This window comes from Mustela nivalis, assembly GCF_964662115.1.
Source record: "Mustela nivalis genome assembly, chromosome: 16".
Lineage (NCBI taxonomy): Eukaryota > Metazoa > Chordata > Mammalia > Carnivora > Mustelidae > Mustela > Mustela nivalis.
The window spans coordinates 17,394,103-17,420,031 of NC_139035.1; the positions used below are offsets into that span (position 1 = coordinate 17,394,103).

General features: G+C 45.2%; 1 protein-coding gene across 6 annotated transcripts in view; it reads left to right on the top strand.

The window, feature by feature from the left end:
• The window catches only part of CACNA1E (calcium voltage-gated channel subunit alpha1 E), a 497,661-nt gene that overhangs the window by 329,861 nt on the left and 141,871 nt on the right, over positions 1-25,929 (top strand). For all 6 annotated transcript variants that reach the window (XM_082701733.1, XM_082701731.1, XM_082701735.1 and 3 more), the window contains one exon: positions 20,124-20,227. In XM_082701733.1, coding sequence (XP_082557859.1) covers positions 20,124-20,227 — 104 coding nt within the window. The remainder of the gene's footprint in view (positions 1-20,123; positions 20,228-25,929) is intronic.

Consider the following 25,929-nt stretch of genomic DNA (forward strand, 5'->3'; position numbering starts at 1 on the left):
CCTCAGCTGAAACCAAGAGTTGGATGCTCAACTGATTAAGCCACTCAGGTGTCCCAAACCTGCTTCTAATATAACTGAGATAGAAAGAGCCTCTACAAATTCATAAGAAAAAGACAAAAAACAAAGCATATGAATAAGCAATTCAAAGAAAAGCAAACGTGTATGATAATAAACACCTGAAAAGATGCTAATTTCAGAAAAATGAAAATTAAAAAGGATTTTTTTTTTTTTTTGGTCCAATGGCCAACATTTAAGGGTCATAACATCCAGTACCTGTGAGCATGTGGAGGAAAAGGCATTCATGAATGTCTGGTGGATTTGGTGGTGGCTTCCAGTATTACTACAACCTTTGGGAGAAGTAATACTGAATATAAGTATTCCCTTTGACTCTGTAAGCCCATTGTTGAGACATCCACCTGGCGAAATAAAAAGGCTGCTTGATAAGGACATGGTATGTAAGGGAGAGTATTTCAGCCTTCTTTAAAAGTACAAACCAAAAGCAAACAAACACCAGTAGTGAGATCAGTGCTGCTATGATTCTGTGAATGCGCATGCCTGTGTGTGTGTGTGTGTGTGTGTGTGTGTGTTTCAGTGAAATTGATCTGTGTGTTTGTCCTGGAGGGAAACTCCTACTGTGTTTTAAATAAGAAAAGCAAGCTACAGAGTAATGTGTATAGTATATGGTCCCATTAAAAAAATAGTGAAACACTTTATGTTCATTTGAATGTGCATGGATGCAGGTAGGTGGGGGAAGTACCCACATCAGACTGGAAACACTTGTGTAAACACAGCAGGAAGAGGATGGAGGTGAGGGGAAGCTAAACCTTTCCTTTACACATTTTTGTTGTGTTTGACTCTCAGTTGTTCCTCATTCACATTGCTTTTGCAATTTAAAACGTCACAGGTAGAACTGAAATAAGTACATGAAAATTGAGAACTGATTAGGACACTGTTGTTGCTACTCTTGTCCAAGCCAGCGAGAAAACAATTACACGATGCCAAGGAAGGTGAGCTCTCTGCCTCACCATCCCATAGAACAAAAGCCTGTAATCGACACTACCCGCTCTTGCTTTTAGGTCCTAATATGTATTCATTCATCTCTTTCTTACTTCAGCTATAATTTATTTTATTTTTGAAACATTTATTGATTTATTTGAGAGGGGGTGCAGGAGCAGAGGGAGGGGGAGAAAGAGTCTTAAGACCCCCCACTGAGCTCGGAGCCTTATGCGGGGCTTGATCTCATGACCCTGAGATCACAGCCTGAGCCGAAACCAAGAAGTGGACGCTTAAGCCCTGCACCACCCAGATGCCCCTCTTTTTAATTTTTACTTTATTATTATTATTATTTTTTAAGATTTATTTATTAGAGAGAGAGTGTTGGGGAGAGGAGCAGAGGGAGAGTCTTAAAGCAGACTCCCCGCCGAGTGCAGAGCCAGGTTAGTTATAAATTTTAATAAACATGTAAAAAAATAAAGTGTGTTTAATAAACAAGTTTGACAGATAAACAAATGAATATGCATGTGTATCTAGGTTTCTCTCTATATATCGATAGGTAGGTGGGCAGGAAGATTGTCTCCTATGTGCTTGGCTTCCCACGTGTACTGGCTTTGAGCCCTGCACACCTCGCCGGTGGTAGTGTTGAATGTTTCTCACTCTGACCTAATTCTTTCCAGGCCAGAGGCCAGCACCTGCTGGAATTGCCCTCAGGGAGCTGGAAGGCCTGACTAGAAGGAGCTTGGTTTTTGTCACCCTTGGCTGGGCGTTGCTCCTTGGAGTTCTGCTCTCCAAGAACAAACCCACTGAGCCTGGCTCTGCATAATAGAGGCGTTTTCCCAGGCTTGGTGCCCATGGGGGCGGGTGCCTGCCAGGTGCACAGCCCTCGGTTAATTAGGGGATGATGGCGGTCCCCGCAGCCCTGCTGTGCGCTCATGAATCTGGGCTGACCCGGGAGGCCTCGGACCACGAAGGGACTTCTCTGCAAGGAGTTTGAATATTTCAGGTTTCAGGATGACTTTTCTTTTGGGAAAACTTTATAGGACTGCTGAGGCCCTCAGCACCTATCTAGCCGTCTCTGATTGTCTTTTTTGGGGTATATCCTTTCTCGTGCCTTCAATCATTGCACTTTCCATTTTCCCTGGTTGGAATTTAGGCGGCCTGAGGTCAAGAATTTTCTCTAAACATTTGCTCCCTCCAGTACAGTGCTTTGGGCATAGTTGGTGCTCAGTAAGTGGACAGCTGCCCAAAGTGCTGTGGCTTCTGGGGCGTGCACGGGCCTGTATTCCCAGAGGCAGGGGCCTGCTGGAAGAGGCTAGGTGAGTATGGTGGACACGATGGGCCTTTCCACCCAGGAACTTCTGCCAGGCCGTCAGCTGCATGATACCCCTCAGAGGGAAGGGAACCCTGGGGCAGGTGAGAAGAGGGAGAGACTGGGCCCTTGGCTTCAAGGGACCACATCCAAAACTCACCTGTTAAAATGCCCACTTTACTCCCACTCATGGAAAGCTGAGAGAGTTGAGGAACCCCCCCATTTGCCCACTTTTTCTGATTCATGGTAGCCTGGCTGGACCCCCAGGGGAGACACCTGGCCCATACAGCCTTTCCCAGGTCCCCCTGTCTGACTCCACAAGCCCAGGGAGATATTGTGTGTGTGTGTGTGTGTGTGTGTGTGTGTTCAGCTTAGGTTTCATGTGTTGATAAGAATACTGTAGAGTGGATCTCAAGGCCCCACTAAAACTCAGTATCTCGGGGGACCTCAGAGTCTGTGCACGAAGCAGGAGACGCATCCAAGTAACCTCAATTCTGCCTGGGAGTCCTGAGGGAGAGTTCACCCTAGTGTGGCACCAGGGACTTGAGACTGAACCAGAGTCACCTCGGACTGCGGATGCGGTATCAGCAGCGACCCATTCTCCACGGGACATCTTTCCTCCGCCTCTCCCAGCTCGTAGCCAAGGGGGGATGGCACTGAAGGATGGCAACAGGGGTGAGCTAACCTCTTTCCTGGCACCGAAGGAACAGGGTGTGTGCATCTTCCCTTTTATACCTACATTCTAGGGGAGCTAGGTACAGAGGAGATAGTGTAACCCAAGAACGCAGATTTGGGAAGAAGGGAGCTCCCTTCTCTTTCAAGCGTTGCTGGCGGCTTTCTGTGTCCCCTCAGCAGGAGTTTCGGTGGAGCGAGAATTCTGCTGGGATCCGCTGTCCTCCAAGGAGTATGTCTTCTCCCTACAGGGATGCTGGTCAGGAACACCTGTCTTTACAGATATGGCCAGATATATACAGACATATCGTGATGGACTGCACTGTTCCACGATAGGGATTATCATCTCCATTATACAGACTGAGAAATTGAGGCACTGAGAGTTTAAATGATTTGCTTATTGTCACACAACCCGAAAGAGGTGAGACCAGTGTTTTCTCATTGTCTTGTAGTGTCTCACAGAAGTAACCTGCCCAGTGAAGACATCCAGTTCTGGCTGGAATAGACATCGCAGCCCTTGGACAACGTGTGGGCCCCCAGTTCTCTCCCTTCTCCCTTCCTGTAGAAGAATCATGTCCTTGGTTGTGGACGTGTACGCATGGCTTTTGAAGTCAGGCAGACATGGGTTTGAATCCTGGCTCTGTTTTACGACTTGTCTGAGTTCAGTTTGGTCCTCCATAAAAGGGGCGTCATAACGACCACTTCGTTGGGTCATGATGAGGATTAAAGGAAATCCGATCGGAGAACTCTCTCTGCACATTCTTCACCACCCTCCCTGCCCCCCAGAAAGGGTTCAAGGCTGCACCAGGACTTTCAGAGGGCACATTCTGTGAACATAGCAGTGGCTTACTGATTTCTCTTTTTCCGCATCTGCTTTCTTTCTCACACAGAAAGTGACACTACGTCTTACATGCAGTTTGCTCAGAATTCTAACGCTAGCTTGTTAGTCTCATCATACCAACGTTCTTCTTGGAAACAAACCTAGCAACAGCAATTATTTCTTACTTTTAGTGTCTAATTGGCTGTAAACTCCCTTTTACTAAGTTATTTCCATCTAATGTATGGAGCGTTGTGCGTTTGGCTTATCTCAATGTCCGCTTCATGCAGCCCCTATCTTGCCTTATTAGGGAAGACAGTTTGATGTGTGCTTGCCTTGGGGGTTCCCTGGAAGCTCTAGCCATTCCCAGCAAAGGACTGGTAACAGTCTTGTGAGCTTTCTGGTCCTCGTTATTCCTTGGTTCTCCCACCAGAGTCTCTGGCCTTCAGTCTTCTTGTGAGTTCTGCTGGTATGCCCCTTCCCCATGTGATCTCCTCTCCTGGCCTCTGGACTAATCCTTCCCTACTCTCTTAGCCCTGCTTCATTGCCCTCCTCTGCTTCCAACCCTGAAGCTAGATCGGCTCCCTCCCTCTCCGCGTAAGTCCCTCTTCTTTTCTCACAGCATCCCGAAGGGCAGCCAGGCCATCCACCCAAGCCAGACTGTGTTAGGCTGTGAGCCTACAGCAAACCCAAGTGCCTCTACCTTGCTCTGTCTTCTGCCCTTGCCAAATAGCTTTTGCAGGAGCCTAGCAGGGGGCCAGAGCCAATGTGGGGTGCCTTTTCCTTAAGCTTTCCCCTCACTAGGTCCTTCCAACTCAAACTTGGAACCTTCTGCAGGACTCAGGCCTCAGCCTAGGTGTGTCCAAAGCCGGGCCATTGGCAGGAGAGCGGGGGAGAGATGCTGTACCTGTTGCTATGGTAGCGCCCGGCTGAGACCATGAACCCATATCATTCCCCGGAGATTTCAAGGTGAATCAGTCTCTCCTCACCCACGCCCTTTCTCCTCCCTCCCCGTCTCCCCCCACATTCTTCTGTCATCTTTCCTCCTCCCCCACTCAACCTCAGGCTTCTTCTTCCTCCGATCTCTCTTCTTTTTGCTCCTGGATACATCCGCATAGCAACTGAGGCTACACACAGCTGACACTTTTTTCCCCCCGATGAGTGTTTCTCGAACTTTAGCAGGCATCCCCTAAAGAGCTTGTTAGAACACAGTTGCTGAATGTTAAGCTTCGTCGCCAGAGTTCTGATCGGAAGGTCCTTGTTGGGACGTGAGAATGTACATTTCCAATAAGGCCCCCCAAAATGCTGGCGCTATGTGGAGCCCTTTGAGAACCACTGTTCTAGACTATGTTTGCCCATGCTGAGCTAGTTATGGCTGTAGTATTCCATCGTGTTTTGATTCTAGATGTTTGAATTAGCTCATTCATCCATTTATACACCATGTTTATTGAGCACGTACCTACTCAGGGAACCATGGCCGTTATTCTCTACACAAAGAAACACAAGACCTTGTCCTTCAGTTCACAGATTTGTACAGGGGACAGACAAGTAAATAATTATTATATGGTGTGATAAGTATTATAATAACCTGCAAATAATGACAAAGGTTTAGAAGTAGGCACTAATCTCCTTGCACAGGGAAGTAAAATATTTAGATGAGATGAATACAAATTGATTCATTCACATAAAGTGATTCATTCTTTCTTTCGCTCTTTTCCAAGGGTTAAGGGTAGCTGAGATTAACCTATTTAAATAGCATTTAAATAGCATCTAATGTTTGTGGAGCATTTACTCTGTTTTAGTTACTGTATCAAGTGCTGAATGTATTGTGGAAACTTCTGGGGTCAGACTGATTGCTGTAGCCTGGTCACTTCCTCTCTGTGCAGCCTCAGACAGGTTATTCAACCTCTCCATGCCTCAGTTTCCTCATCAGAGAAAAAAGCTATCATACTAGTATCTGTGTCAAAACATTCTTGAGGAAATTTAAGGTGCCAGTATGGGTAAAATGAGCATAGTAATTTCTCCAATAAAAAGTTGGCTCTTATTATCCATATTTTTCAACCTCATGCTGAGCATCAGACAGTCTGCCCAGAGAAATGTATACCCCCCAGATTAAATAAATCACCAGGATTTAGCCAAGGGAATGATTTGTGGGTAGGTCTGAGCATAGGGATTGCAAGGTCTCCCAGCAAGCCTGGAAGGCCCCTGGGGCACCAGCCAGGGAAAGCAGCCCCAGCAGGGTAGTCAGGGATCACTTCATCCAGATGGGGCATAAGAAGGGCCTTGAAAGATGGCCAGGATTTTGACCAAAGTGCCTGCCTTCCTTCCTCCCTTTCTGAGATGATGAATTGTCAGGATTGAGCCTGAAAAGCATTCCCAGCAGAGAGAACATCTCTCCCCCACACAGTTTAAGAGGGAAGAGCCCTCAGACCGAGGTCTAGAGTTTCCGACTTAGCTTTGCCAGTGAGAGGGCTGGGTTACCTTTCCTGAGAGCTGCTTTATTCCCCCATCACCTCGCCCATCACCACAGGCCCAAATGTCCTGTATCTAGTGCTATCAGCGTTAAGTGGGTGTTTCCTAGCAATGCCCTCCGAAGAGGCTGTGTTTTCTCTTGCTTCCCCCAAGGCGCAGGATTCTCCCCTCTTAGATACCCTATCCAGCCCTGAGGGATGAGGTTCTCTGTACTTATTCTGAGATAAGGGGTGTCCCCCTAATCTTTGGGGTCCTCCAGGGAGGGACTGTGGTCTACATTCATGCTGAGTGTCCATTCTGAATTTTCCTCTACCTTTCTCAGAGCCAAGTTTGCAGCTGAAACTGTAGCTGGATGGGAAGGCAGAATCTTAGCCATTTTCTTTTAATCCTTTCCTGAGTTCATCAGAAATAAGAGTGATACAGCCTCTCTTCTTGCAGAGACGATTAGAGGATGAAGTCTTCCCTGGAAGATACACCTGGGAAGGGCTTATTAAGTGATAATTCGATGGGGTTTATCAGGGATTATCTACTAACCCTGCCCTCTTAGTAATGAAAGAGACTTCTAGGCATTTCGTGAACTCCTTGAGAAATTTTTTTTCCCTCACCTTTTCTTGTCTCCCTTCTGCTTGTCTTGGATTTAATCAGAGCCAGGCATTCAGCTTATTAACTTATTCATTTATTTATTCATTCAATGAACACTTGCTGAGCACCTGCTGAGAGCTAATTTGGGTTCTAGGACAGATGCCTAAACAGATAAGACTTGTTCCTTGTTCTTAAGGGATATCAAGGGGCACCTGGGTGGCTCAGTGGGTTAAAGCCTCTGCCATCGGCTCAGATCAGGATCCCAGGGTCCTGGGATCTAGCCCTGCAACAGTCTCTCTGCTCAGCAGGGAGCCTGCTTCCCTTCCTCTCTCTGCCTGCCTCTCTGCCTACTTGTGATCTCTGTCAAATAAATAAATAAAATCTTTTAAAAATAAATCTTAAGGGATGTCAAGCCTTGCAGGGGAGAATGACATGTAAGGAAGCACTGATTACTGCACAAAGTTCAGTTGTATGACCGCATTAAGACCTCTCATTGCTGATGAGAGCGAATGACTCTGGGAAGGTTTCCCTGGCATGGGTAACACTTAACCAGGGTATGTGCAGAGGCTTTCCAGGTGAAAGAGTGGAGAGGGATTTCTAAGTACTGGAGAGATCATGAACAAAAGCCTAGAGATAGGAAAGAGCATGAAATCTGAGGGAATTGCAAGAAGCGGGGTCTGGTCATTGACCTGGTCAAGGGAGAGGCAGCAGCTGTGAGGTGAGCTGGAGAGGTGAAGCTGGAATCAGGCCTTGGAGGGGATTTGGCAGGGCAGCCATCAGAGGTTTTTAAGCAGAGTAGAGATGGTGAGATAGATTGGTAGGAAAGAACAGCTTTCCCCTGTTCTGAAGACTGAGGACAACTGTGTGGCTGGGAGTCTCTTGTCCCACTTTACAAGGTCACCCTCCTAGCCAGGGAACTAGCTGGGACAGTGTTTCCACCTAATCAAATGTCCATGGCTGGAAAGAAACCCCTGAGTTAAGGAGATCACATCAAAGGCGTTGAAACAATGTAACATTTGGATGGGATTAAGATGTGCACTTGGTTAGAAACGATTTCCTCTGCTGGCACTGCTGTTGTAAATGCCTTCCTTCATAACTCCGTTCTCAGGTATGTTCCAGGGTACAACAATATGGTTATTTTTATCCCCCACCCCCAATAGGAGAAGCAGCACAATGTAATATTTTGAGAAGAGGCCAAAGGAGGGTTTGTATATTGGTTCTGTGATTGACTGTGGGAGCTTCAGCAAGTCCCCTTAGCCTTTCTAAGTTTGGGTTTTGTTGCTTTTGTACTTCCATGAACTTAAAATTGGACCTGTCTTGCACATGGTTGTGAAGATGACAGTTAATGTGCATTATGTACTGGCTCAGTATTCAGCAGAGAGTAAGTGCTTAACAAGTAGATTCTTTTTCCTCCTCAGTTACATTGAGGAGTCTCAGGATAGAAGTCACAGGAAAATATTCAAGTAAAGATGTTTTAATCAGGTCCTCTTCATAATTCCAGAAATAGGTCTCACTGGGTCCATGCTGGAGTTTCATTCAATAGCTTATATACATTCTTCCATTAGGCACCTATCACCATTAATCCCAGCATGTTCATAGTACAAAGAAAGTTCTGCAGAGAATGGTAAAAGCAAAAAGTGATTGTTTCCAGTGACTCCTTGACTGGGAAAACAATGAACATTATTGTTCATCATCTGTGTTCTGTTCCAACATTGTTATACCCCTAAACCAACAGAAATGGTCCATTGCCATGAATTTTGTGCGTCTTTGGGGAAGAAGAAGAAGAAGAAGAATTTCTAGGAGTGGACTGAACCAGACAGTAGAAAATCAAGAGATGAGAAAAGAGAAGGGAGTGGTAGACTCGGAGCCCGGAAAGGAGAGTCCGTTAGCGAGAGGAGAGACAAAGCGAGGAATATGGTCTGAGTGGGAAGGGCTCTCACATCTGTCGTCTGATGTAGGCACCTACTCAAGTGAGCAATTCCCTCCTCAGTGTCCCTAACAGATGGTAATCTTGCACAGTTATTCCCTTTTTTTTTTCACATCATGGCACACATAGAAAATAATATTTGTATAACACTGGGGTAAGTGGATGAGGCTGCTTACGGGTGGAGGTGACCAGCTTGGGGCTTCTGACAGGTGAGAAGAGCAACACCTTGAGTGCTCCTAGAACTCAGTGTGCTTCGAGACAGCACCAGAGAAGGAGGCTTCACCCACGTGTTCTCAGGACGGGACCCCAGGGGATGCACAGCCACACAGGACTAGGTTTTTCATTATCACCACCAGTGAAAATTTATTGAGCATGTTTTCTAGAGAGATGTCTTAGATTCTGAAGATGGAAAGACTTGAAAGCCATAGTTGTTTGTTTTCATGCTGTTCTTACTAGGAAGTCAGAGTGCTTCCTGTAGCCACAAAATAAATGAAACTGGCCCGCAGCTTCTTCAGGGAGCCAGCTGGGCTTACCAGCCTTGCATAGTGTGTGACACATGAATCATTAATTAAAATAAGGATATTCAGTGATAAATTAATTCACCTGCTCAGAAGGCATTGTGGCGGGAAGAATGAAAGTGAAGAAAAATGTTTATTGGAAACCTTTTTTCTTGAGTGTCTCTTCTAACATGGTGTGTTAAATATTTGTTAGCTAGGTGGACATTCTATATGTCAACAAAGGTGCCATTTTATGGACAATGGATTTATTTCTAGAGAAGGAAACTCCTAGAGGCCTGTGAAACAGAAGAATGCTAATGGTGGTATAGTCGCCCATCAGTCAACGACTTTATTGAGAATCTGTTGTTTAAGGAGGAGAAGAGAAAGAATCTAGGTGTTAGCAGAGTGAATGGAGAAACAAAAGATGTATTCTGTTTTTGAGAAACATTTAACCCTAATGGGAAGGTAGGACCAAAATGTGAAAGAGGCAGAATATATATAAAACAGCCCTGTAAATAAGTACAAATCAGAACTCAAGTGCAGCACTGAATGTTCTCTTTTCTATGGTAGGTATTTCTACTCATGACTTAGGCTTCGTTAAGACACCAAAGGCTCTTGAGGACTGTTTTCCATTCTTATTCATCTTGTGCGGATCCCACACTCAAAGGTGTTGAATGAATCTGCTACTATGGGGGAATTCTGGAGTGCAATAGAGTGATGTGCTCAGGGGAAGCCTTATAGAGGCTGAGCAGTGTTTTCAACTGTGAGAAACTCACAGTTTGGCAGGGGGAGGGGACCGGAGAGGGAGGAAGGAAGAGCTCAGAGGCAGTGAGCAAATCCAGACACACTGAGGCCGCCACTCAGGGTCCTGCGTGACCTTCTCCTCCTGGTTTTGCCTTCCTAACTCCTGCCAAGAACAGCCCTTTGTGTCCTCCTCATTTCTGCCCATTTCTTTCTCTTTGGACTGTCTTCCTCCATGGACTGGCCAGTCTGAATCCTCCTCCTACTTTGGGTAGAAGGTACAGGTACCTTCCTGTAGAAGGTACAGGAAGCCTTCTATGACCCTTCTGAGCTCACTTCTTTCTTCACGAAATCCGTTAAGAGTAATCACAGGTCTGAGCCCTGGGCTCTTCACGTTCGGAGGAAGTGAGATACAGCATCAAAAGAGTCTTGAACCTGATGTAGCTTCCACGTGAGATCCTGAGGCTGGACTAATTATATACAAAAGAATTAGAGGGAACTGGCCCATGGAGATGGAGTTTTAGCACTGAACTGAGTGGTATAGAAGTGCTGTGCAGAGTGAACTGGGGGCCCTAAGTCCCGCCTCCCAGTTCTGCTCCTCCACCCAGCAAGTGGGATGTCTTCCAGCAGTCACCTGGCTTGTGATCCTCAGTTCTTCACCTGCGAAATGAGGGGTTTGTGCAAGATGCTAGGATTCCTTATCAGCACAGTCTTTCTGGAATACAATTAATTTCCTCCACAAATCTCCCCCTGTGTACAGAGTCTGCCAAGCCTCATGTACCTGTTGTCCCTGAGCCTCAAAGGAATAGTCTTCTGAGACTCTCTCCTTTATTTTTTTTTAATATATATTTTATTTATTTGAGGGAGACCAAGAGACAGAGACTAAGAGTGGGGAGAAGGGCAGAGGGAGAGGGAGAAACAGGCTCCCCACTGAGCAAGGAGCCCAGTATGTGGCTTGATTCCAGGTCCCTGGGATCTTGACCCGAGCCAAAGGTAGATGCTTAACCGACAGAGCCGCCGAGGAGCCCTGGGACTCTCTCCTCTTTAGTTCTCTGGTTCCTGAATTTCTTGAAAAAGTACATCAAGTCTCTCATCAGCAAGCTCTGTAGAAGGGGTGAAGGGGTGATTGTTTTAGCTAACCATCATGGGATGCATCCTCTTTAATTTCCTCTTTCAGTCGTGGACTTTGGCCAGCCTGCACGCGAAGCTGTCAGAACACACTCACCTTTTCCCAGAGCAAAGCAGCGTCCCAGCCTGGATGGCTTTAGCAGAGGGTCAGCTGCCTCTGTCCTGGCTCTTCAGAGGCTCTGAGAATGTCTGCCTGCCTAGTAGCATCTTGGGCTGCAGGGAAGGAGGACTTCTCTCCCTGTCTCTGCCTCTGCCTCCCTCTTTTCTCCCCATTAGTCTTTGTTTTCTCTCATTATTAAAAACAAAAGGTTACTGCAGGACGAGTTTCCAAGTATAGGAAAGAATAAAAAAACTAGAGATTTAAAAATCTTTAATTTCTACCCCTCCCATTACCATCACTATTAACATTTTTCACCACTTTGACTAAAATAAAAATACATAAAATAAAAAAAATAAAAGTATTTAGACTAAAATAGGATTTTCTGTTAAAATGTGTTCATGACCCTGACCTATTTAAATAAATGGTTCAATTTGGGGAAAATTTAAAACCTCTTATAGAAATTTTCAAACATGCATGACTAGAGAGGAGAGAACATGTAATCCAACCGCAGCTTCGGCAGATAAACCTTCTTTAAATGACCGGTTCTCTCCGCGGTGGGCTCTGGGGCCAGAGCTCAGAGAGGGAGTGGACAGGATAAACATCACATAGCAGTGATGTTGGAATTATTAGGACGTAACCAAAGAGGTTTTAAGGATGGCAGGGTCCTGAGCCGTATGGGCTTCAAGGCCCTGTGTATATGGACACACAGAGTCATGGCTGTCTTCCTGCTTAGACGTGGCACCACTGACCGTCTCTGTTCGGTGGTATTTACGGTAGTCCTCTTCCCATGTGTGCAGATGGACTTCTATTGGCCTGTCTGTGCCACGGGCCCCCGTGGCCAGGACGGCACAGTACTTGGCCTGTGATGCTGAGCCGGGCTCCTGGGCACACGGGTCCTGACCCTGGTCTCATCGGCATCCTACTGCAGCCTGGGAGCTAGGCAGGGTGGGGGGTGCTGGTGCTGCTTTTTCCTGGCTGGCTTTGTCGAACTGGTTCTGCCGTCTTCCCACCGGCAAGAGAAGGGGAGGGATGGGGCATGAAATGTCCAGTAGGAAGTGACTCCGTGGGGGGTGTTTGCATCCGGACTCAGGTGCTGCTGCATCCTCTCGGTGGTGGGAGAAAGGGCCGCTGGCCATCCAGTCTGGGGGCTTGGAACAGCCAGAATGTGTGCCGAGTCTTGGGTATCAGCCCCGGGCCCCTGGCAAAGCCAGATGCTGCCTGTGGGGAGACTCGCAGTGTTGGTTAAATATGCTCAGGGAGCTGAGACGTAATAAAATACTTTGCCTTCAGGACTGACAGGCTTAGCCTTCTTGCGGGGGGCGGGGGGTGGGGTGCAGGTTTGGTGTTTTACTGGGAGCTCTCTGGCCTCACTCTTCCCACCTGCTCCTCCACACTTCTTTCTGGCCTGGGGGGTGGGGGTGGGAAGACAACTCTTACCTTCTGGCTGCCAGGTTCCAGTGCTGGCTTTGTTCTCCCCCAGAATGTGGTAATGGTATGGACAGGATTTTTTTTTTTTTTAAAGATTTTATTTATTTATTTGACAGAGAGAAATCACAAGTAGATGGAGAGGCAGGCAGAGAGAGAGAGAGGGAAGCAGGCTCTCCGCTGAGCAGAGAGCCCGATGCGGGACTCGATCCCAGGACCCTGAGATCATGACCCGAGCCGAAGGCAGCGGCTTAACCCACTGAGCCACCCAGGCGCCCCTGGACAGGATTGTTTTTAAAAGATCTGGAAGTAAAGGAGATATGGAGAGTCAAACGTCCTAAAGCACGTGACCATTTATTGTTTTATGCTGTGACTCCGGGTCACTTTGCTGATTTGGGCCTCAGCCTCCTTTTCCACCAAAAGATGGGTTGGATCGAACCTTCTCAAATTCTTCCAAGTCCAGGGATGGAATTCCTGGTATGCAGGAAACCAGACTGGGTAATCCGTATACACTTTTACTTGTCCACAAGGCTGTACCTTATGTCCTTTTCCTAAAATGTGAGCATGGTCAGAAGGGTATACATGGCTCTGCCCCTAGAAACCGCCAACTCTGTGACTCAGGGGTGCCCCTAGAAACCGCCAACTCTGTGACTCTGACTTTGTAAGGCTGGTCAAAACCCTGATGAGAAAGGGATATAATGCCTTAAGCCAGATTCCCTGTGAACAGACATTGTGACAGATTCCTGTGGCCATGATTTATTGAGGGACTGCTTTCCAGGGAAAACTGTAAGGATATGAGGGAAGCTGGATAGGCTAGGGGGAAAAATATTAGAGATGTGGTTCTAAAAGTTTTAACCTCAGTCTGATCCCACAGGCAGCTCCAGAATGGGATTTGCAACTCAGAGGTGGTCCCCCGCCACCGCCCCTCCCTGCCCAGCCTGGGGAAAATGGGCTGGATCACAGATCCCTTCCATCAGATAATTATTGCCTCTTGGACACCCGCCCTCAACTTCTGGGTGAGGCAGGTCTCTCTGCCAGGGCCAGGCTTCTGAGAAGGGCCCACATGTGGGCCCGTAGCAGCCAGCACACATGATTAATGGGGCATGGGTGCACCGGCAGGTAGAGGCCGCCTGATGGAGGAAGGCGGAGTGAGGGGAACAATACAGGATTTTCCCCATCAGGGCTGGTGAGAGCCAGATAGGGAGCAGGGGAAGAGGCCCGGTGGGAGAGGGTTATTCTGAATGTAAATCTAGAGCACTTCTCGGTCCTGGGCAAAGAGGGACTGTGGATGGCTTGGCATCCGCAGGGAGAAGCTCAGATGTGACTTTCCAACTAGGCTGACGTACCTGATGATTGCGGAAGTCAGGGTAATGGTACATTTGAAGAGAGGGAGCTGGTGCCTTGGACAGAGCTGGAGGGAAGCACCGGGCTTACCTGGGGGCTGCTGGCACAGTTACGTACACTGGGAAGAAAAGCCATCGAGAGGTCCCCTCACAATTCATAGATGTTTCAGTGGGACGCCTACACAGGGTGGTGGGAGTTCATTCTGACAGGGCATCCCCAGTCCCCTTTCTCTTCCCCTGGGTCCCCCGCTGTATGGCATTCCTTCATCTTCACTTTTTTCTCCCTTTTGTTTCCCCTTCATAATGAACCTGTTCTCTGCTTTTCTGGCCTCTGCTGTCTCAGCCAAGGTCGTGTCCTAGATGGTCATGTGACTCTTTTCTCCGAAGGATTCAGTGCATCCTTTCCTGACCCCCTGGACCAGATCAGATGCCCCTGCGCATCCCTGCCCGGTGTGGCGCCTTCATGCCCACAGCTCAAGGGCACGTGTGTGTACTGATCTATTTAATGCAGGTCCCTCTTATTCCGGGCTTCACCAGGGCCAGGACCTGTGGCTGTTTTGCTCATTGTTTATTCCTAGCACTTAGGAGACTGTCACAAAGTACGTGATCCACAAATTTGTGGAACAAAATGTGGCCCTTCGGCTCTGTGGTGTGAACTCCAAGTCCCTTGGGGTGGTAGAGGAGCCTTGGGGCTGGGATGAAGCAGAGGCAAAGGGAGGCTGTCAGCCGGGGGGAGCTGTCTGGTGCGCTGCCCTAGGGAGGGTGGTACTTGGTAGAGTCGGCTTTTGCTTCTGTCCCTTTTCCTTCACCATGCTTGCCCTCCCTGAGCTTCCTCTTACTGGGGTGGTCACCGGAGGGCTTGGAGGGATGCTTTTGCTGAGATGAATAGTCCAGTCCTTTGTGCAGCCTCAGGTGCTGGTTCCACCCATGTCTTGACTTGAGATCAGTTGGTGATTTCAAAGAACTCTCCTTGGGACAGAGCCTCTCAGCCTGTGGTTTTCAACTAGAAGCTTGTTTTTACTCCTCAGGACACTTGGCAATTCCAGAAACACCTTTCCTTGTTACCGCTGGTGGGGTGCTTCTGGCATTTAGTGGGTAGAAGCCAGGGATCCTGCAAATGAACCCTGCGGGACAGAACTATCCGGAGTTACCCCATGACCAAGAATCATCCAGCCCAAGATTCTAGCAGTGTCCAGGCAGAGAAACCCAACCGTAGGCATCCCAGGCTTGCCAGCGGATGCTGTCTCCAGACTGGGAAGCAGCCGTGTCCCACAGATCCTCTTTTTTCCTGAAAGGGCCCGAGAATCCACATCCCCCTTATCCCCAGTTCCGGCTCATTTAGACTCCTTCGTCCGATTTGCTCTGTGAAAGGCGGGTACATAGAAGAGGCCTTTCAGCATTTCTTCCAGAGCCCCGTGGAACCTTGATAGAGACCTGCTTCCAAGAGGGAGGGCCTAGCTCTGCATCTCCAGCTTCAGTCCAGGAGAACCACGGGAACCCCCACTTCATCGCGCTGCCTCCATGCTCCTGTTTCTTTTCAATCCTGTTCCTCCCACCACACCTTCTACCATTTCCCCCAGTCCTCCAGAGATTAATGCGATAATTGCCATGTGTGCCTGTTTACGCAGCGAGTGGGTGTGCTCCCCAGCCCCAATCCGGCAGGTTCCCAAAGGAACACATCTCACCGTGTCAGGACTGGAACCCGCTGAGCACTCCTTGTGCAGGTGGGCGGCCACCCCCGACTGCTTTCTCTGTCTGTCATTACCCCACCGTGCGCACGTGTGCGCGTGTGTGTGTCACTCAGGGAGTCAGCAGGTGAGAAAGACAGACGTCAGCCAGCCTGCCGGTGGGTCGAGGGGCTGGGCTGGGCTGGGCTGGGCTGGGTGGAGAATCCGCGCCCTCACTGAGAGGACATTGCCCTGAAGAAAAACACTCTTCTGTAATGGCTGCCAAAGAGTAGGTGTTGCATGAATGGTGGGGAATGAAGATCCTTCCCCGAAGGGAGGAGACTTGTTTAGCCTCAGCTGCTTCGCGGCAGCCGGCGAGGCAGGGGAGCTTCCACTGTGAGACTCTTGGGCCGGAAGCCATGGAACATGTTCAGAAATCTGCAGGTCTCTTTCCCCAGTGTCTTGCTCAGAGTACTCAGCATGGCTGCCTCCAGAAGAAGGCATAGCAGCCTTCTCTCCTGAGGGAAGAGTCGCTAGGGAAAGTAGAGTGTGAGGATGCCACAGGTGGGGAGCTTGTCAGAGTCCCAGAAGCAGATGGGTGTGGAGAATGGAGCAGAGGACAAGGCCTTCTCACCTCAGCGGCCTTCCTCCCTTCCCCCTCCCGCTATGACAGGGACACATGGCCTCTTGAGAGAAAACAGTCCCAACTCTGAGGTCGCACTGGCCACTTTCTCCTGGGCCTTCCTGACTCCCACCTCACGGGACTTCAGGACACTTGTTCACTCCAGAGTCTTTGGTTACTTTCTTCCTTTTGAATCTCAAAAGACACTTGAGTCTTGTCTCTCCTACACCGGACAGTTTTAAGGTTTTCATAATGATGAATCAGAAAGGAGATTGAAGTTCTAATTAGCATCAGAAAGAATCTTGCCATTTTGGAGGAGGGAAACCTGAAGTCCTTTGCCCCCTTCCTGCTGAGTTATGTCCCCGTGTCCAGCTGGATTTGTCCTTGATCCACCAACAGGCATGTGAGCTGAGGGGGAGTCCTCCTGGTGGGGAAAGGTGGGAGGGAGTAACCAGGAGGAAGCCTGAGGGTGGGGAGAAAGGTGTAGAGAGGGTGCGGCAAGTCTATTAAAAGGTTTGTGAATAATCTTGGGGAGCTGTCAAGCTGGCTTCTCCAGAAGAATCTTTACACCATCAGTCATCTGTAATAACTCTCCAGGGTACCACACCGCTGGCCCTAATGTCCTCCTAGCTTTTCTTTTTCTTTTTCTCTTCCCCTTTCTCTCCTTTTCCTCATCAAACAGAGCCTGGTGCCATTGTGGGGGACAGTTTTTCTTAAAAAAAATTCAGACAAAGCTTGAGGGGAATATCAGAATGAACAATTCTGGGGGGTACATTTTAAGCAGGAGAATGTTCTTATTCAAATTGTGGTCGTGTATTGGTTAGTTGACAAATACTTCATGTGCTGAACCCTTTACTAGGAACCATGTATAGAAATGGACAGTTCAGGCTTTTACCTTAAGGTGGGTTAAACCTAAAACCAGAGTGTTTTCAACACATGGATAAAGAGACACTGTCTGTCATTGTTTCTTTCTGTCAGAATTGAGAAGTGTTTTCCAGACGTTAGGCCCATGAGGAGAGTCCTTTTATCCCTGCATTTCATAGGCTGTATTTCCTCATATGTTAAAAGATTTCCTTCACAAAAGGGGGTTTCATAATCCAGGAAGTAAATGAAATGATATTAAAGTTAATAATGTTTCAAGCTAAGGGGAAAATAGAATCTGTTGTGTTTCCCAAGTTTCTTTGGTTACAGAAGCTCATTTCTCACAGAACACATTCACACGGATGACTAGCAATGAGGAGAATGCGACTTGGGAAACGCTCTTCACTCCATAACATCTTGGGCAAATCATTCCCCTACTGAAATTGCTTCTCGCCATCTTCAGACTGTAGCTCAGTCACTCCTGGGACCAAAGGTGCCTTAACAGCATGTTTCATGATTGCCATGGCTGGTATCAGACATACTGGCAGCTCAGCTCTGATCTGGGTACAGGGAGTGGACGTGGTCCTTGCTGCCAAAGCATGCTGGGGGACGGGGGACACTGGCTAAGCCATCTAGTGGATGAAACTTGTTGGTCTGGTGCACTGCTGGTGAGCCATCCAAGCTAACCAGTCTTTACAAAATGTTGCATTTGTAATCATGAATAAAGACAGAGCTATTTATACAAAGGTCATGTAATCCATCCTTCAGCTTATAGGAAGGACCGTGACTAAACTGTCTCAGAAAAAACAGCTTCCTCTGTTCATTAAAATCTCTTGTGGCTGGCCCTCAGCATCTAGCTCTTCTACATCTTTCTGATAATCAGGAGCAGTTTTCTCTGAGGTCGGGTCCACATCTTCCCTGCTTGCATTTAACTGACCAGACCCGGTTGAACTGAAGAGTTAGATCTTACACACACAGAAATCGGCAGACCCCGTCTTTGCCCCCACCGTTCAGCAGGTGTTTGTTTTTAAGTTATATTCTGCTTCATTTGCAGTCATCTGTCTCTGAACAGTGTGGGGGCAAGACGAAAGACACAAGTTTGGTGAAAGAGGTTGCTTTAAAAGTCATTTTTTTTTAAACATCTGTTTTTACTTATCTGACAATGTATTTTGCCATTTTTGAGGGATTGTTTTGCTGGAATAGAATCTTGATAGACAAATATTTCTTTCAGCACTTTGAACATATCATCCTATTGCCTTTTTTTTTTTTTCTTAAGATTTTTATTTGTTTATTTGACAGACAGAGATCACAAGTAGGCAGAGAGGCAGGCAGAGAGAGAGGAGAAAGCAGGCTCCCTGCTGAGCAGAGAGCCTGATGCAGGGCTCGATCCCAGGACCTTGAGATCATGGCTTGAACCGAAGGCAGAGACTTTAACCCAATGAGCCACTGAGGTGCCCCTTAAAAGTCATTTTTAATGGAAAAATCTACTATGTGGTGACAGCTTCCAGGATCAGTGGGAAGCTATAATCTGCGGATATTTGAATGGGAGGCAGAAAGAAAATTAGATAATTTTTAAAAAAAGATTTCATTTATTTTTTTGAGAGAGAGAGCATGAGAGGGGAAAAGGTCAGAGGGAGAAGTAGACTGCCTGTGGAGCCAGGAGCCTGATGCGGGACTCGATTCTGGGACTCCAGGATCACGACCTGAGCCAAAGGCAGTTGCTCAACCAACTGAGCCACAGAGGTGCCCCGAAAACTAGATAATTTTGATAGAAAAGATAGAATGCCCTAGAAGTCCACAGAAAGCATGAGAACAATGAGTCAATATATGTTTGCAAAGTTGAGTAGCGAGAGGGAGAAAAAGGTAAATCGCAGGGACAAAGAAACACTTTGCCTTAGAAATTCTGAGTTCAGATCTTAATTTTACTAATTTAGCCTGTGAATCTTAGGCATAGCATTTGACTTCGATGGCTTTGTTTCTCCAGTGAACTGAGGATAAAAAGCTTTTAACTGTTTCAAATGGGTATTAAGGTTTGCATGTGAGGGGCCTGTGGGGGTGGGGGGGATTTCAAAGCCCTGTGTATGTAAAATGCAATTCAAGGAGACTATTTAGAAAGACTTGGAGTTCATATTGTGGGGAAAGAGAGTCAAGGTGAGGTTTAGTTGAGAGGCTCAAGTGTTAGAGAAGAGTTTTCAAAATGTTCCCAAATTGTTTCTAGTTCCTAATAAGACATTGTTCCAAGAGTTGCTGCCTCGGCTAAGCCATGTGGTATAGTCCTCGCTCAACCCCCCACCATCCAAGGGTCTTGTATCTCACTTATAGTATGAAAGTCCAGAATTTGAATTTCCAAGCACTTTGACTTTACTGAGGGATTGCTCTTTAGAATTATTCCTTGTTCTGTCCAGAGCCTTGCTGGGGCCAAGCCTGAGCCAGCTCTGTACTATTGGACTCTGATAGAAGAAAGCAAGCCAGAGCTGAGGGTAAAGGGCTGAGCAGGAAATGGCTGACACTGATGTCCCCCCAAGCAGCCCCGTCAGGGCTTTCGCCTGTCTCCAGGGACTAGACTGGTGGCCATAGCTTGCCTCTGACTTTTTGACAGTTTGAACGTAGACTGCAAAAGCTTGGAACCGACATCACTAAACACTATAAAACCTGTAATTTGTTTCCATGACCTTGGAAAGTACTGGACCTCACTGGATTTAGCTATCTCAGCTGTTAAGTGAGGGATGATTGGATGATTCCTACTCAGGATATCGCACAAGGCTCATGCAGGGTTATTGACTCTGTACATGATGGAATAGGAGTTAACCCACAGTAACACCAAGCTGGGAATGAAGCAGGCCGTGTTCATTGTATTGACCTGTGCTTGTTATATCGCCATATATGCGAGGCTTCAGGAAGGGAGGCCTTTTCCTGGCAGATGGTTTTGGTAAAATATTAAGGAACGATTTTTCTTTCTTTCAGACCAATGATGCCTTAGGAGCCACCTGGAACTGGCTGTACTTCATCCCCCTCATCATCATTGGATCCTTCTTTGTTCTCAACCTAGTTCTGGGAGTGCTCTCCGGGTAAGCCAGACTCTCTCCTCTTCACTTCTTTCCAACTGTAAACTATGCTCCTGACCGCCGACCGAGTCATTCATTGAACATTCATTTGGAAGACATTTACTGAGCAGCCCGTGTACCAGTTGCTATTCCGGACACGGTAGATGTGGTAGTGAACATTGCTCTCATCGTGTTTATTTTTCTTAGGCGTTAAAAAAATATTTAAACCACATACAATATTGAACATGATATCTAGTGAGGGTTCACGTGTCCATCCGTCCTTTCACTCAGCTGTCATAGACCTTCTTTGTCAGTCACTGTGCTGGTTATGAGGGTTATAAAGTGGAGTAAGATGCAATATTTACCCTCAAAGAGTATTGTTCTGCCATTTATTGAATGTCGAATCCCATATTTGTAGCTCGGGTTAGCGTACCTCAGTCAGCGAGTATGCAATGTACAGTGCATGGTGAGCATTGCCAAGAGCACACAAAGTCTTGGGCATGATTCCTTCCTTAAGAAAACTGTACGTTGTGGGACACCAGAGTGGCTTAGTCAGTTAAGTGTCTGACTCTTGATTTCAGCTGGGGTCATGATCTTAGGGTCACAGGATTTAGCTTTCCATCAGGCTCTGTGCTCAGCATGGAGTTGCTTGGGATTCTCTCTCTCTCTCCCCCCTCTGCCGCCTCCCCCACCTCTCTCTCAAATAAATAAATAAATAAAATCTTAAAAAAAAAAAAGAAATTTGTATTTTGTAGACAGGACAACACACTTGAAAGAGTGAGGGAATGCAAAATCTTTTACTTACTAATGTAAGCTGTAAATCATTTGGAAGGAACAAATCTATTTATTCTGAAGTTATCAGGAATGGCTTCATAAAGGACTGGCCTTTTGCTTGGATGTACAAGATGTAATAGGATAAAACAAAATATATCTGAGTGAACATTCCAGGAAGGAGAGCACCAAACAACAAGCAAAAACGAAGAAATGGGACTTATCTTACAGTGGGAAAAGATTGTAATGCAACCTAACTTACCTAGGCTGAAACTTTACTTTGGGAAATGAAAACTATAAAATAGGGCTATAACAGGGGTTGATTTTAGAGGGTTTACATTTCTCTAAGCAAAACTGGACTTAATTTCTTCTCTGAGTGGCATAAGTTCTTCAAGCGGAAGTTAGATGGTGGTACTTCTGTTTCAACATAGTGGACTGAACCAAGTTTGTCATGCATTGTAACTCTACAAACACAGGAAAAAATTTTTAAGAAGGGCATAGTGGTAAGACAGGAGAGGAAATGACAAAAATGAGAGATGTCAACAAAAGTTTTGAAGGTGGAGAGTAAATGGTAACTGATCTAGTGATGGGAAAACTGAGGTTTAATGCCCTTTAGTGAGGAACGCCAATAAAAAGCCAAAATGATTGTCCTTTAGAACCTTCCACAGTCCTGGAGAGGCTCCAGGTATGTCTGAGAGATGAATGGGTGGCACTAAAAATAAGAGGATTGGTCAAAAGCCCTCGTAAGGAATACTTTGATGCCTTCTGACCAACACCCTAAATCTCTACCCCCAAACACTTCTAACCAGTATCTGCCCCGCCCAACCGCCCACCCCAGCCAGAGTCAGAAGACTTCCTGTCTCTTTGGAGGCTGAATCAGAAATTTGCAATGGCAACATCAGGTGTTTCTGAGGGTAGGGGTGATAGGTTTGTAGTGAATTCCGCAAACTGAACATCATGCTTCCAGCCCACATTTACCATTGACTCATGGAGGTATATCGAACTGGTAAGGGTTAGTAGGATTCCCCTGTGGGGAAACTGTACATCTTAAGAGAAGAATCTAAGTACACTGATATCTGAGGATGGCCAAAGAAATGGCTCCCACCCATCACCCTCAGTGAGGCTCCTATTTGTTTACAATGGCTGCTGCAAGAAATTAACACAACTAGGTGGCTTCAGACTGTGAAAAATATTAGCTCTTTCACAGTTCTGGAGCCTAGAGGTCCAAAATCTGGCAGGGCATTACTCCCTGAGAGGGCTCAAGGGGAGAATTTATTTCCTTCCTCTTCCAGTCACTGATGATTCCAAGTATTCCTTGGCTTGTGGCTGCATTACCCTGGTCTCTTACTCTGTGGTCACATTGCCTCCTTTGTTGGATTTAGGGTTACTTGTATATTCCAGGATGACCTCTTCATCTCCAGACCCTTAATTTAATTGCATCCAGCAAGGACTCTTTTTCCCCAAATAAGGTAACATTCATAGGATCCAGGAATGAGGATGTTGATAAATGTATACATATATATATATTTATGTATTTTTTGGTAAGCGCATTCAACCCACCACACTCATCATTTTAGAAGCTCTAGCCATACACACAAATTTCCAATAAGCCTTTTGAGACTTGCTCTTAAATATTAATGCACAGCTAGAGATTACCAGCATTTGAAGAAAATGTTCAAAACAAAAGACAAAAAATAATACATTAATAAAGGAATTAGATGGAATATGAATGATGCAAAAGACTTAAAAAGCATAACTGATATCAGCAGAGATAGAAGAGAAATAATTTTATCCACAAACTAACATTGCTATTTAAAAAAGAATATTTAACCATTAGGAAGAGCCCTTGGGGATTAATGTAAAATAAATAATGTAAAATTTACATTAATGTAACGTGAATTAATATAAAAATGTAAACATGCAATGAAAATAATGAGGTAGTGAATGGTTGGAATATGAAATTAATGAAATCACCTAGAAAGTAGAACAAAAAGAAGAAAATCAAAGAGTTCGTCCAACATTCAACTATTAAGAGTTCCATAAAGAGAACAGGGAAGTTGAGAGGAAGAAATTTACAAAGAAAAATATTGAAAATGTTTCCAGAATCAGTAAGCACACGTTGCCAGAGAAAAAGGTCTGTTGAAATGTGTGCAAGGATAGTCTTTGAGGGAGAGTTGGAGAACCCGGGCATCCATAATTGAGATGGTAGATAAGTAAGCTGTTGTATGCATATCATGACATACTAGGCAGCAGTTAGGAGCAACAAATACCGTATACACATGCAACATAGAATATTTTAAAAGGACAGAGTTTAGTGAAAACAAGAAGAAATAGCATGGTATAATATCTTCCACATAAATAAAAAATACATGCATATGCAATATGTAGTTTGTGAGAATGCTTTCAAATAAAAAGTATACATTGAATACAAGTTTCTCTTGCTACCTGAAGATAAAACATTTTTTGTCTTTTATTGAAATATAATTAACATACAATGTTAAATTAGTTTCAGAGTTTCAGCCTGTTGAATTGACAATTCTATACATTATCTGGTGCTTACCATGGTAAGTGTAGTCATCATCTGTCACCATATAACATTATTATAATATTATTGGTTATATTCCCTAAACTGTACTATTTGGCTTTATGGATTATTTTATAATTAGAAGTTTGTGACTCAATCCTTTTATTTATTTTGCCCATCTCCCCACTACCCTCCCCTCTGAGGCAACCACCAGTTCTCTGTATTTAAGCATCAGGTTTTTGTTAGTTTGTTCCTTTGTACATCATATGGTATTTGTCTATCTTTGTCTGACTTATTTCCCTTTACATAATACCCTCTACGTCCATCTGTGTTGTCACAAATGACAAGACCTCATTCTTTTTTTATGACCTAGTAATATTCCATTGCCTATGTATACTACATCTTCTTTATCTTCTATGGATGCACACTTGAGTGGCTTCCATATCTTGGCTATTGCGGAGTGTGCTGCAGTAAGCTTAGGGGTGCTTTAATCTTTTCAAATTAGTGTTTTTGCTTTCTTTGGATAAATACCTAGTAGTGCAGTTAATGGAGGACATGGTATTTCTATTTTTTTAATTTTTGAGGACTCTCCATACTGTTTTCCACAGTAGTTGCACCAACTTACATTCCTACAGACAGTGTTTGAGGGTTCCCTTTTCTCCATGTCCTTGCTAACACATTTCTTATCCTTTTGCTATCATATCTATGGATATGATATGTATGATATGATATCTCATTGTGTTTTGATTTTCATTTCTTTGATTAGTGATGTTGAGCATCTTTTCATGGGTCTGTTGGCCATCTGTGCATCTGTTTTTGGACAAATGTCTATTCAGGTCCCCTGTCCATTTTTTAGTATGACTTAGTGGGGTATTTTTTTATTTATTTTTTATTTTTGGTGTTGAATTGAAAGTAGAGCATTGATTTGAAATCTTTCATAAACCAATATGACAGAAAGTAAAGAAGCGGTTACCATTTCATAAAGGCAAAAATGCTCTTTGGATTTTTTTCGGTTTTCGAAAATAGGTACCAATGTGGGTTTTTCATGAAAGCAAAGTGGTATAAAGTGAAATTTCAGATACTGGATGAAACCTGCATATTGTAATGGTAATTTGTATAGCAGAGACATGGGAGGCAGGTATAGAGATAGAAGGGAACAAGTGAATTTAATTAATAATGAAAATGCCCACTGAGCACTTGACACAAATGATGAAAAGAGACCACACCAAGATAAAGACACAAAATTTCAGAGCATCTGAATAAAGATAATATTCCAAAAGCTTTTGGTTATTGGGAAGACAATATATTTTGCCAATGAAGAATCAGAAATTAGGGCAGCTTTGGGCTTCTCATGGATAACTGAAAGTTAGGAATGAACAGAGAAGTTCCTAAAAGTTTTTGAAGGGAAAAAATTTCCAAGGTGGAATTCTATACCCAGCCCAAATAGCAATAATTTATGAGCTTGGAATAGCAGTATTTTAGGACACTTTCTGAAGAAGTTACTGGAAAATGTGAGTCACTAATTAATTCCTAAGAATAAGTAATTAATTGCAGAATGAAAAGGACATGATATTCATGCAAACAAGGGATTCAGTAGAGGAGAGAGACAAAGGGAATTCTAGGATGATGATGAGAGGAAGTCTACCATGACAGCTGTCAGAATGCCTGGAGAACAGCAAGTTCCGATTTGAATAGGGTGACAGTTCTAAGAATGAAACAAGTATATTCCGTGATATATATTATATTCAGAAAAGTCTAATGGTTTTGTGAAGATTGTATATATATTTATATTTACAAAATATATACAAATATATGTTACCATTAAAGGAATATAAGCATAGGGAGTTTTCTCTGCAGCTGTCAACTGGATTTTCATTGTTAACACTGGACTGTGAAATGACCCCTTATGGTGTTATAATTGTCTTGAGAGAAAGGAGGGAGGTAAATATGGGGAGGGAAGGGACTGTCAAAGACTGAAATCTTAGGTTCCACAGTAAGAGTCTTTAAGCAGTATCTAAAATTGAAAGATTAAAAAATAGCCATTGTGTAAGTATGATAGTCAGAAAATTGGAAGCGACTACCAGAAAAAAATACAGGTAGAAGTTAAAAGTGATGGTTTCTGGGGAACGAGATTTAGGAGTGAGGAGGGGTGAGGCAGTGGACGGACTATCTCTTCATGATAAGTCTCTTTAAAATATTTGACTTTAAAACTCAGTGTGCATCACTTTAAGAAAAATAGAAATACAATTTTATTTTTATTTTTTTTTAAAGATTTTATTTATTTATTTGACAGAGAGAGACTACAAGTAGACAGATAGGCAGGCAGAGAGAGAGAGAGAGGGAAGCAGGCTCCCTGCTGAGCAGAGAGCCCAATGCGGGGCTCGATCCCAGGACCCTGAGATCATGACCTGAGCCAAAGGCAGCGGCCTAA